We start from the raw sequence: 12243 nt of genomic DNA, 5'->3' as shown, positions 1-12243 counted from the left end.
ATTTTCATGAGAATTTGCTTTACAGAATGAGAGTTATTTTTAAGGCTATTAAAAGAAAAATGCCCTAAAAATTTAAAGAATACAGATATTAAAAAACCCATGCAGGTCCTCATGTCATTTACATTGTCAAAATATAGGACACATCTAGTCAAACTGGTTTTAAACTAGACATCTAGTCAAACTGGTTTGGTATAACTGACTGTTTCTTGCCCTAGATGTCTATTTCACAGTGACCTTATGTGTTTGTACATTGTACTGTCAAATTCATTGATTTTCTGTTGGGACATGACCTACATTGTAAACATGCAAAATAGTGGCTTGAGATTTCAACTGATATTAGTATAATAAATTAAAATTTGGAATATTATATCCTGGTTGATAATGGTTTTTTTTTGGGACCAAGATGTTTTCTTCATTCTTGTTCACATTATGATTATTTTAACCTTCAACATTGTTCAATGCACATTTAAAGATAGAAAAAATTTCAGCTCTCATTTAAAATATTTTGCAACTTAATAATCTGTCAGATTTGGTGTAAACAAAAAACAAGACCCTGCAAGCATAGTCTATTTCTATAACAATCAAGCAGATAGTTATACCCCCGCTTTAAAAAAGGGGGGGTATACTGTTTTACCTCTGTCTGTCAGTCCGTCAGTCTGTCCATCAGTCCGTCAGTCAGTCCGTCCCATGAAACTTTCGTCACATTTTTCTCAGGAACTACACATCCACCCTTTCTTTAATTTGGTATCAACATTTATATATGTTAGCCATACCGTGTGATGCGTTTTCAGATTCATCACTTGACAACTTCCTGTTTACCGAACACTTGTATGATTTTACACATGATAGCCAAGTTGAAAATTTTCGTCACATTTTTCTCAGGAACTACACATCCACCCTTTCTGTAATTTGGTATCAACATTTATATTATATATGTTAGCCATACCGTGTGATGCGTTTTCAGATTCATCACTTGACAACTTCCTGTTTACCGAACACTTGTATGATTTTACACATGATAGCCAAGTTGAAAATTTTCGTCACATTTTTCTCAGCAACTACAATACAAGGATTTCTGAAATTTGGTTTCAGGATTTATATAAGTCAGCTATACCGTGTGATGCGTTTTCAGATTCATCACTCGACAACTTCCTGTTTACCGAACACTTGTATGATTTTATACTGATAGCCAAGTTGAAAATTTTCGTCACATTTTTCTCAGGAACTACAATACAAGGATTTCTGAAATTTGGTTTCAGGATTTATATAAGTCAGCTATACCGTGTGATGCGTTTTCAGATTCATCACTTGACAACTTCCTGTTTACCGAACACTTGCATATTTTTACACTATTAATATTATCCACTTGCGGCGGGGGTATCATCAGTGAGCAGTAGCTCGCAGTTTCACTTGTTTTTTTTATATCTGAAAAAAAAACTACCATGTAAAGAAATATGCAATTAAAAGGCATAAAATAACCCCTAAAATTCAACATTAACAGATTTTTAACAATTAAATCAAGATGCACAAAGTTTTAAGTATTGGTCAGAATATAGGGTTCTTTTGTACTTTAACAATATCACAATAACAATAAAGTGACCTTAATTTTGGACAAGGTAAATGGCATGAAGCCAAATTTATCAACCTCTATTGTATGAATGGGAAACTGACCTTTCAATTCTCAAGGCTAAATAAGTATTTTATAGGCTAAATACAAACTTACATGTCAAGGTAGAATTGTAATCTGAGTGATACTGGTGTTATTCAAGTCACCATAAGCTTTTAAAATATGATACAAATATTTATGAATAATAATTCAATGTTTTCTAGTGATACATGTCAGAAATTACAAATTTTAAATTAAAAGATAAAAATATGTCAACAATGCAATGCAGCCATGAACATTCGCATATATTTGATTATACTTGAAATACATTTTCTCTTTAAGATGGAGTGTGCTTAAATATTTGCATCATGCATGAGAGATTACAAAACTTTAAAATCCGAAATACTCTTGATTGCAAACATTTCTTTTTATCTAGATGTACAGTAAAAGGTGAGGAAGATTACCGGCCATTATTTGAGAATTTTGTACAAGATCTGCTTTCTACAGTTAATAAACCAGAATGGCCATCATCAGAACTGCTGCTGAGTTTATTAGGAAGAATATTGGTATGTTTTAAATTTCTAACATTTAAGGAATGTTTGTAATATGTTTTGTGTCTATGAAGAAATATAATTATAAGTGTGGTGCACATTAAATAACTTTTAAGTGTTCATCATTCTTTTGAGGTTATTTCAAATATTCTGAAAAAAAATTACAGTCATTCCTAATAATTTAATTATAAATTACAAATTATGAAAAAAAACATTGATGACATCACTGTCACATGACAAAATAATATCTACGAGCTGATAGACCACTGAACAACTTTCAGCTAATCAGAAGATGTGTAACATCCAAAATAAATTATGTTTGAATAAAATAAGATGTGTGGTGTGCATCAATTAATAGCAACACAATGACACTAACAAAACCAGGAGGTATCTATGTTGCCAACTATAGACAAGTATCAACATGTTGGACTTAATCAATATGGTGTTCAAATTTGATAGACTATCAAAGATATGCCATCAATACCAAATTGTGTTAATAACAAAATCATGTTTATAATGCCATATGAAATGAAAAAATCAAAGGTAGATGTTTTACTTATCTTTTTTTTTTAATTTTTAGGTGAAGCAGTTTAGTAATAAATCTGTCGATATGTCCCTCAGGGTAGCGTCTTTAGAATATCTTGGTATTGTTGCATCAAGATTACGTAAAGATGCAGTTTCTAGTCAACTCAATCAAGAGTCTATAGATGAAATAGTAGCTAAAGTAAGTCATATTGATTCAGCTAATATTTTATTTCGTAGGTTTGAAGTGTAAAAATTCTTTTTTAAATATGTTTTTTGGGCAGAGGGTCTTGAAGAAAAATGTATAACATGTATTGTTCCATTGTATACATGTTGAAGACTATATATATCTTTATTTCTCAACAAATCAAAGAGAGATTTAAATGTCAATAACAGTTTTCATTGGTTTCTTTGATAAATGTCAAACAGTTTTTGAAAGGAGATTTTGCTATTTTATTATATTCTCACATTAGGTATATTACATAAAGAACCATGATACAAATGTTTAATTAAAAAAAATTAAATGTGAGTAGTATAGAAATCATTTAGTTTTGTTTTTCTGATAAATTTTTGGCCAAACTGATGTCCTATTCAGGTTTTGATTCCATACTGCATTTCTCATTTAGGTTAATGAAGATGATACTGATGATGAAGAATCAAGCAGGTCAACAAGAGGAAACAAAAAACCGGAAAAGGTAAAAATTAATTTATTATGATATTCAAGTAAATTTTCTTTTTTGTAGTCTAAATCTGTCGGGTATAGAAAAATCAAATTTTTTACCTCAAAACACGTACACAATTCTCACGTCATGTGAAGTCAAAAAGAATATTATAGAGATAGGTAAAAAAAGTGCAGTATTTAAAAACAAAGATATTTTTTCCAGAGGTCTTATTGAAAGATTAATACTGGAAATGATGTATATATGGCTAGCAGCAGTTCTAAATATATATATATTAAATTTGCATCAAATCAAGTAATCATTAGTGAGGCATACAATGTATCCTGATACATACAGTTTAAAAAATGATGGACCTTTTTTTCCAGAAAAATTGTAGAAAATATAATGATAATTTTGTATTTTTTTAAGTCTGAAGTATCAGAGGATCCTACGCAGACTCTTCAGGAATCCATGTTAGATTTCCTAGCCAGTAATTCAGAAAATGAACCTGCTTATTGGGTATGTAAATGTCTTGATTTTATTGATATTGATTACTGTAGAATATTAGTAGATAGATACAAAGGGAATAAATTATAAAAATGTATAAAATGAAGTTAACTGTTTTGTTGAAATTGTCCACTTGCATGTTGTTTTTTGTCTGAGTTATTTGATATTTTGGTTAAAGGACAAAATAATGATTAGAGTAGAGAAATCTCAATTAAAAGGTGAATAGTAATCCAAAATATGGACAGCTGACATTGAACACACAAGAGACAAACCAACAAATTACTATCAACCTTCAAGCTATACAAATCTAGAACCAGCCTTTTATTCTGGTATTAACTCTATATTTTTAAACACTTTGATTTAACTTGCAGCATGCCAGAAGTTTCTACATTGCCCAGTGGTATCGAGATACAACAGTTGAAGCCGAGAAGAAAATGAAAGCCAGTGGAGATCATGAGGATGAATTTGATGAAACAGAGGTAGAAATATCAACAGAAACAGAAACAATGGAAAATCAGGAGAAAAGAAAGAAATTTCTTCTATCACAGATAAATAGCATTCAACCATCAGATTTAAATTTCCGGTATGCAAGATATTTTATATTTTCTTACTACATGTATATAAAGTTGAGCTGAGATACTATGTTTTGATATCCAAAATTTTAAATGATTTTTGTGCATCTTGCACAGCAGTTGAAATTTGTAAGTTATATACATATCAATCTGTCTATCTGTACTATTTATTTCAAACTTTTAAAATATGAAATTATAAGAAAGTCAATATTCACAAGACTAGTTTAATTCAATATGATTTAAATAATCCACCTTCCAAAAATACTTATTCATATTGAACTCAAAACTTTTGGATAGTGTGTATAATATTTCCAACCTTTAGAGAATATAAATGTGCTTTATAACTTAGTTTAATTGTACACATCGCATATAAAAAAGTCATGTCAGAATTAAATTCATATGAATGCTTTGTAGTGAATTAATGATATTTGGTATAGTAGCTGCCCACTATCAGGGGATGTCTTACAAAGTAAGAATGTATTAACCACCATGAATATGCATGAAATATTCATTAATAAATAGTAAAGCAAACAACAATAAATAAGATGGAATGCCTTTGAAGGTTAATTTTGTAATGAAGAATGCAGATAAGAGGGATTGTTTGAGTTTTATAAGAAATACTTGTAAATGGAGGTAAATATTGTATCAACCTTAAAGTTTGCTTATGATGTACAATGCACCAGTTTATATTAACATCATATGAGATAACTTGATAATGTGATATTGTTTTAGAATGTTAATGCTATTTCTGTCATTTTCAGACCTCCTTCTTCCAAATTAGATGATGACAATGCAGGTTTAGTTGCAAGATACCTTTCATCCAAAAGACCATTTGCACAGAGCTTTGATATTTATTTAACACAGGTAATATTTTAAGCTCACCTGGCCCGAAGGTCGTCCTTCGTCGTCGTTAACTTTTACAAAAATCTTCTCCTCTGAAACTACTGGGCCATTTTCAGAGTTTCAGGAAACTTTGTAGATAATAAGAACATACTATGAAGATGTGCATTTCAACAGGAAATTACGATTATTTTTTTTTCTAGGAGTTGCACCCCTTTGAACTTTTTGGCCTCAATATACTACTGCAACAGTTTTTCATCACAACTCCTATGTCAATTCATTCAGTACAGTTATTTTAACAATCATACTGGAGATAAAATGTACCTACTTGGGTCAAAATTATAAATATCAAATGGAAACTTGCCTGTCAGATTAGAATAATTAATATTTTGGATGCATTGTCTTGATTGTTTATTCCAGATTTTGAGAGTTTTAAGTGAAAATGCAGTGGCTGTACGAACAAAAGCAATGAAATGTTTAACCGCTGTGGTAGAAGCTGATCCAGGCATTTTAGCAAGAGTAAGTTTTTCATTCAAATTATTTGCATATAAATGTATACAGTATAATGTGTTTTCAGAAAAAAAAGACTTAAATTAAGCGTATAGTTCATGCAAAGTAGAGGCCTTTGTGTAATATTTTTAAAAGAGGTGAACTTTTAACATGATTATCTATGTTAATTTCAACCCTTATACACAGAAGTCATGAATATTGACAAACTAAAATATAACTGACAAGTGAATATTTTATTATTTCAGAATGACATGCAGAAAGGTGTTCATGGAAGATTCCTCGATCAATCGACATCTGTAAGAGAGGCAGCAGTAGAGTTAGTAGGAAGGTTTATTCTAATCCGTCCAGAACTTATACCTGATTACTTCCAAATGTTGTCTGACAGAATTCTGGTAAATACTCTTTATATCTACAAGTAAGACATTTAGGATTTTGACCTGTGCATAAGTTCATCTGACTATCCCACACCATATTTGTATACCCCATGCAATGAAGTTGTGGAGGGTATAATGTTTTTGACCTGTCTGTCCATCCAGCGGTCCTGTTCTTGTTATCGCAACTCCTCTGATACCACACGACAGAATTTCATGAGACTTTGTAGGACATACTATGTAGATGTGCATATTGACAGGCAAATTATAATTCAATTTTTGTTCTAGGAGTTATGCCTCTTTGAACTTAGAATTTTGGCCTTAGTATACTACTGCAAGTATGTAATCTAACTCCTCTGAAACAACACAACAAAATTTCATGAAACTTTGTAGTTAATGAGGACATAATATTTCAATGTGCATATTCCCCCAAAAAATTATCAGTTGAGTAGAGTTATGAGTCTTTAAACTTAGAAATCTGGTGTGATTTTGTTTCTCCTGTGACAATGTGGGGCATAGGGTATGTGAGCATGCTGACAAAGGTTCTTTAATTTATGACTTGTTGTTAATCAGATGTGATATCATAATTTTTCTTTACGAGATTACATCAAGATTATGAACATTCTAAAGCATATCTTAAAAAGTACTGATATGACTTTGGATTTCATGCATCAAATATCATCTTTGCATTGTGATTTATATAGTAAGATATGAAGAAGATGTGATATTCAAACTGCTCCTTACAATAATTCAAAAGTGTAACACTGACAGGTACATTTTTGTTTTTCAGGGTATGTGTTCAGTAGTTGATCAATCTGTATAAATCACACATTAGTTGAGATAACATTTTGATTTTGCATCCAAATCAATAAAAATATGTCAAACTTTAGAAGTTGACTTTAATTAAAGAAATATATATTCTGAAAACATTTCAATTTGATGTTGAATACTTAAAATGTTAATTGTTGCTTGCATTAACAGTAATTAACTTTTAATTTCAGGATACAGGGATCAGTGTTAGAAAACGGGTGATAAAAATATTTAGAGAAATCTGTATTGAACAAAGTGATTTTCCCAAAATACCAGATATGTGTGTCAAAATGATACGGAGAGTGAATGATGAGGAAGGGATTAAGGTATGTGCATCTTATATTATTGACATTTGTATTTTAGCAAAATTCATATTCTGTTTTCTGCAAATATCTGAATAAAAAAAAAGTCATTAAAAAAAATGAAGATACAGCTTATTCCTTTGTAACCAGAAACATATAAACACGTGCAATACGCTTACCAGAAACATAAACATGTGCAATACGCTTCAATACTTCAAATAAGTGTCCAATCAGAACAAAATCTCCATCCCCAACGGATACAGTTTAGACATATATCAAAGTATTATATCTCTTGTGGGGTGTAATTGTTAAAATCTAGATGATTCAATATTTTCTGTGATTGTTCAAAGAAAATACAACGCAGGATATTGCCTGCTGTCAGAACTAATATTATCATGTCTATTTAGAAACTGGTAAATGAAGTGTTCCAGACCATGTGGTTTACAGCTCTTAGCAATAGAGAAAAAGATTCATCAAAGTTGTTACAAAGAGTTGTAAATATAACAGAAGTGGTGAGTACTATTAGAACTCCTGTACAGTTAATTCCATTCGCAGTGTAAAGGATAAACCAAAATGATAGTATTGATATAAAGAGATGGAGGGGGAATTCATTTACAATGTTTTTATTCCCCATTTATTATGCCCCATTTAAGGGCATTATGTTTTCTGGTCTGTCCGTCTGTCTCTCTTCAGGTTAAAGTTTTTGGCTGAGGTAGTTTTTGATGAAGTTGAGGTCCAATCAACTTGAAACTTAGTAAACATGTTCCCTATGATATGATCTTTCTAATTTTAATGCCAAATTAGAGATTTTACCCCATTTTCACGGTCGACTTAGAAAATGATAGTGGGGATGGGGCATCTGTGTACTTGGGACACATTCTTGTTAGTTTTGTTTTCTCAATAGGTGACTTTCAAATTTGTGCACCCTTAAATTTCTTATGTCAGTACTCACACACTGTACATGGAAATGTGATTGTGCACTTTATCGACAGATTTTAATGGGTTGTTTGACGAAATTTTATATTAAAGTGCAGTATGTGAAATGATCTGTTATATTTTATAGGTTGCAGCCATCAAAGATAATGGTTATGAATTCTTTGAACAGTTATTAGAAAATGTAAGTTGATTTAGGGTTTTATATTTTTTTTTTTTAAAAGGGTCTTAAAAATAAATATGTATGAAACAAAATTTTAAACATGTATAAATCTGTATACATCTTAATCCAGGTACAAGGTTTTTGGTGTTTTTTTTTTATTTGTTTATCTTTTGTTTTGTTGTATTTTGTAAACTTTTCATTCCTTCTTTTTCTTTTAACCAATGGTTTTGTCTTTCTTTCTTTGACTTGTTTTCTTTAATAGAAAGAATGAAAATATGCATTTGGAATTTTTTTTAATAATTCGTTTATTTGTATTGATATTTCAGTTGCTGAAGAAAGATGAAAATGGCCATTACAACAAAAATGCTGTTACATCTTGCAGACAAATTGTTGACTGTCTTGTGGAAAATGTACTGAGATTAGAAGAGAAAAGTGTTGGTGAGAGTCATAGATTATTATGTCAATAACTTCTATATTTGAATTCAGATTTTTTATAATATTCTTTATATCTTACAAAAAGAGATGCAATTCATTTCATACTTTGTATGAATTAATAAAAAAAAAAAAAAAAGGATTGTTAAGTTTTCCAAGGTTATAAATAGCCTTTTCCTACCATAATTATAATTTAACATTGAAATAATTATGAAATTTATGTTTGTAGACCAAGAAGAAGGGAAAGGATGCAGTCAGAGACTAGTAGCTTGCCTTTCAACTTTATACTTGTTCAGCAAAATTAAACCTGACTTAATGGTGAAACATGCAGAAACGTTACAACCATATTTAGATATTAAATGCAGTGTGAGTTCTTGAATTTTGTATAGTGCATATATTACAACTAAGATTTGAAAAAATAAAAGTGAAAATCAGTTTCAAAAAATAAAAGTGAAAATCAGTTTCATGCAAATGTCATAAGTTGGAAGAAAAATGTTTCACCTGAACAGGACATTCAAATGAGTGGAGGATAAATATGTTATACTCGTGATTCAAGCAGTTTTTAAATACAACTTATGTAATTGAATTTATTAAAAAATAAAAGTAAAATTTACCTGAATTTACCTTTTCTTTGTGTCCCTAATTTTGGGTCAGTAAATAAATTCAAAAATTTATAAGATTTAGTAGTTTTAATATACCAGTATTCAAAATTTATATTAAAGCAAATGTTTCATTTCAAATACAGGCACAAGGAGATTATTTTGTGCTGCATTACATTGCCAAAATTCTAGAGTTGGTTGTGCCCTTAATGGAGCATCCAAGTGAATCATTCCTTGCACAGTTGGAAGAAGATATGATGAAACTCATTCTTAAACATGGCATGATGGTAAATAAATTTATAATTTTTAAGTAAAATGGTGACAACTAAGTAAAAATCTAACAAATTGTTTTATTTTGTATCAAGTTAAGTGATTAGGTGCTTCTAAAATTGTTATGGCTTGTTTTTAAGAACTTTTAATAATCAAATTATGAAGTCAGCAGTTTTCACTTTAAAAAAAAAACAAGTACATGTGGCTGCAAGAAATGATATAGATGACTTTATTTGATTTAATGAAAAGAATATTAGTAATGTTAAGTATTACAATTTTGTAAACATACATATAATTTTAGGTCATATAGCATATCATATTTTTTTCTGCTGCAGGTGCTACAAAGCTGTGTCAGTTGTTTAGGTGCTGTTGTGAATTGCGTCAGTCATAATTTTGCCTTGGTTAAAGATTGCTTCCAGAAATTCTTTGGTAAGTATCCACCATAATAGTGAGTGTAAATGTAAACATAAAAAATATGTACAAATTTAGTTCTGCATAACTTATTAAAATATATTCTATAAATAAACAAGTCAAATATATTTTTCAATAATGTCTCTTTTCATTTTATAATTATACCCCCGCTTTGAAAAAAAGAGGGGTATACTGTTTTACCTCTGTCTGTCCTTCCGTCAGTCCGTCCGTCCCATGAATATTTTTCGTCACATTTTTCTCAGGAACTTCACTACCAGGATTTCTGAAATTTGGTTTCAGGCTTGATATAAGTCAGCTATACCGTGTGATGCGTTTTCAGATTCATCACTCAACAACTTCCTGTTTACCAAACACTTGTATGATTTAACACATGATAGCCAAGTTGGAAATTTTCGTCACATTTTTCTCAGGAACTACAATACAAGGATTTCTGAAATTTAGTTTAAGGGTCAATATAAGTCAGCTATACTGTGTGATGCGTTTTCAGATTCATCACTCAACAGCTTCCTGTTTACCGAACACTTGCATATTTTTACACTATTAATATTATCCACTTGCGGCGGGGGTATCATCAGTGAGCAGTAGCTCACAGTTTCACTTGTTTCTTATATGTTTTAGGTCTTTTAACACGGATGATGGTTATCCACAAGTCAAATCCAAGGGAATCATCATTGAATGCTAGAAAACCGACACTCAACAGATCTCTATTCACAGTTGGTTTATTTTGTAAACACTTTGACTTTGATTCCAAAGAAATGGGGGAAACGAAGGTAATTATTTATGATATCATATTATTCTAATTAATGACTTGAAATGTTGTAGAATTTTTTTTTGGAAATGAAATATTGTTTGAAGGAGGTAGTTTCTTGTCTTTTTTAAAGTCAAAATTTACATTGGTATATTATGCCAGAGGCATAGCAGTGACAGATGGACTGAAGTATATAATCTTGTGAATTAACAGTCCAATCTGAAATCAAATCAAACAAACCATTTTCCTGTCATTTGTATGTATTGGTTTAGACTTATTACAGTAAGAAGAATTGGTATTACTACATAGTTTTTTCTTGATAAATGTAAATGGCCACTTAATTAGTAACAATTTATTTCATTGAATTGATTTTTACTTCAGGAGAATGAAGAGAAGGTGATGAGTGTATATTATATGTTTAATCTTTTTGTTATGTTGAGTTCTATACTTTGTTTAAATTAGAGTTCTTGGTTACTCTGTTATTGTGATGAAACTTACATTTAAAAAAGTTAATTCTTGTCAAATATCACATTTTCCTGTTTTAGACTTGTTTTGATTTTCATTCAGAGAATACATCAGCCTATGGGTTATGCAAAAGATTTTGTTACCAAGTTTGTTTACTTTTTCAGTTGCAAAGTGTTTGGTGGTACTATCAAATTAAAGATTTAATTGATTAAGCATTCCAATACACTACTATATTTATGTGGAAGTGATTATGATAGAATTTCGTAAACTTTATAAATGATCATTATTTCTTATATTAAATTTACTACAGTACAAATATACCTGTTACAATAGTTATTTTCAAATAAAAATTATTTAGAATTGCATTTTATTTTTTTAGGTTTCAATCCGAGAGAAAGTGTTTGATGTGTTATATTATTTTGTCTCTCATGAAGATTTAGATGTGCAAGAGAAAGCTCTGGCAGGTTTAGGTATGTTTAATATCTTAGTGTAGGCTTTAATGATTTTTTTTTTTTTAAAGAATAAAAGTAAGAATGCATGATGTGCAGTTTTGCAGTTGCAAGCACTACAAAGTCCATGATGTTAGAACAATTGTTAATGAAATATAATACTCTCTTTTTTTGTGAATTTTTACAGTAACATTTATATTTGGCTGGGAAGGGATAAATAATGTATCTTTTATTTTTATCAGAATTACATTACACCTTCAGATTGAACATATTTTAATAAACTTATTAGATGCATCTAATGAAAACCCTAATTTGAATGAATTGTTTAGGTTCATTTGGATTGTCACAGATAATCATTGTATGTCTGTAGACAGTATCAATATTGCTTGTCTACCTGTAATAAGAGACGACTATGCCATTATGGATGAAATACAAGGCTGTTAAGTTTAATAGTTATAGTATTTTAAATATTTAACAGTAAGCTATGAACATTTCTTTGTAG

The 12243-nt window shown here is 30.1% G+C and overlaps 1 protein-coding gene across 7 annotated transcripts in view; it reads left to right on the top strand.

Annotated features, from left to right (window-relative positions):
- The window catches only part of LOC139516859 (nipped-B-like protein), a 59221-nt gene that overhangs the window by 33788 nt on the left and 13190 nt on the right, over window positions 1-12243 (top strand). For 4 of the 7 annotated variants that reach the window (XM_071307251.1, XM_071307262.1, XM_071307231.1 and 1 more), the window contains 18 exons: window positions 2043-2172; window positions 2738-2881; window positions 3306-3374; window positions 3768-3857; window positions 4217-4428; window positions 5179-5281; window positions 5678-5776; window positions 6013-6159; window positions 7140-7274; window positions 7658-7762; window positions 8314-8367; window positions 8673-8784; window positions 9008-9144; window positions 9524-9664; window positions 9983-10076; window positions 10698-10849; window positions 11209-11223; window positions 11672-11762. In XM_071307251.1, the coding sequence (XP_071163352.1) occupies window positions 2043-2172; window positions 2738-2881; window positions 3306-3374; window positions 3768-3857; window positions 4217-4428; window positions 5179-5281; window positions 5678-5776; window positions 6013-6159; window positions 7140-7274; window positions 7658-7762; window positions 8314-8367; window positions 8673-8784; window positions 9008-9144; window positions 9524-9664; window positions 9983-10076; window positions 10698-10849; window positions 11209-11223; window positions 11672-11762 (2030 nt within the window). The remainder of the gene's footprint in view (window positions 1-2042; window positions 2173-2737; window positions 2882-3305; window positions 3375-3767; window positions 3858-4216; window positions 4429-5178; window positions 5282-5677; window positions 5777-6012; window positions 6160-7139; window positions 7275-7657; window positions 7763-8313; window positions 8368-8672; window positions 8785-9007; window positions 9145-9523; window positions 9665-9982; window positions 10077-10697; window positions 10850-11208; window positions 11224-11671; window positions 11763-12243) is intronic. The other 3 variants (XM_071307272.1, XM_071307283.1, XM_071307243.1) reach the window with 1 other exon arrangement.

This window comes from Mytilus edulis, chromosome 1, assembly GCF_963676685.1.
Source record: "Mytilus edulis chromosome 1, xbMytEdul2.2, whole genome shotgun sequence".
NCBI lineage: Eukaryota > Metazoa > Mollusca > Bivalvia > Mytilida > Mytilidae > Mytilus > Mytilus edulis.
The sequence above is the reverse complement of the archived record's forward strand: the minus strand, read 5'-3'. Positions and strand labels throughout refer to the sequence as shown.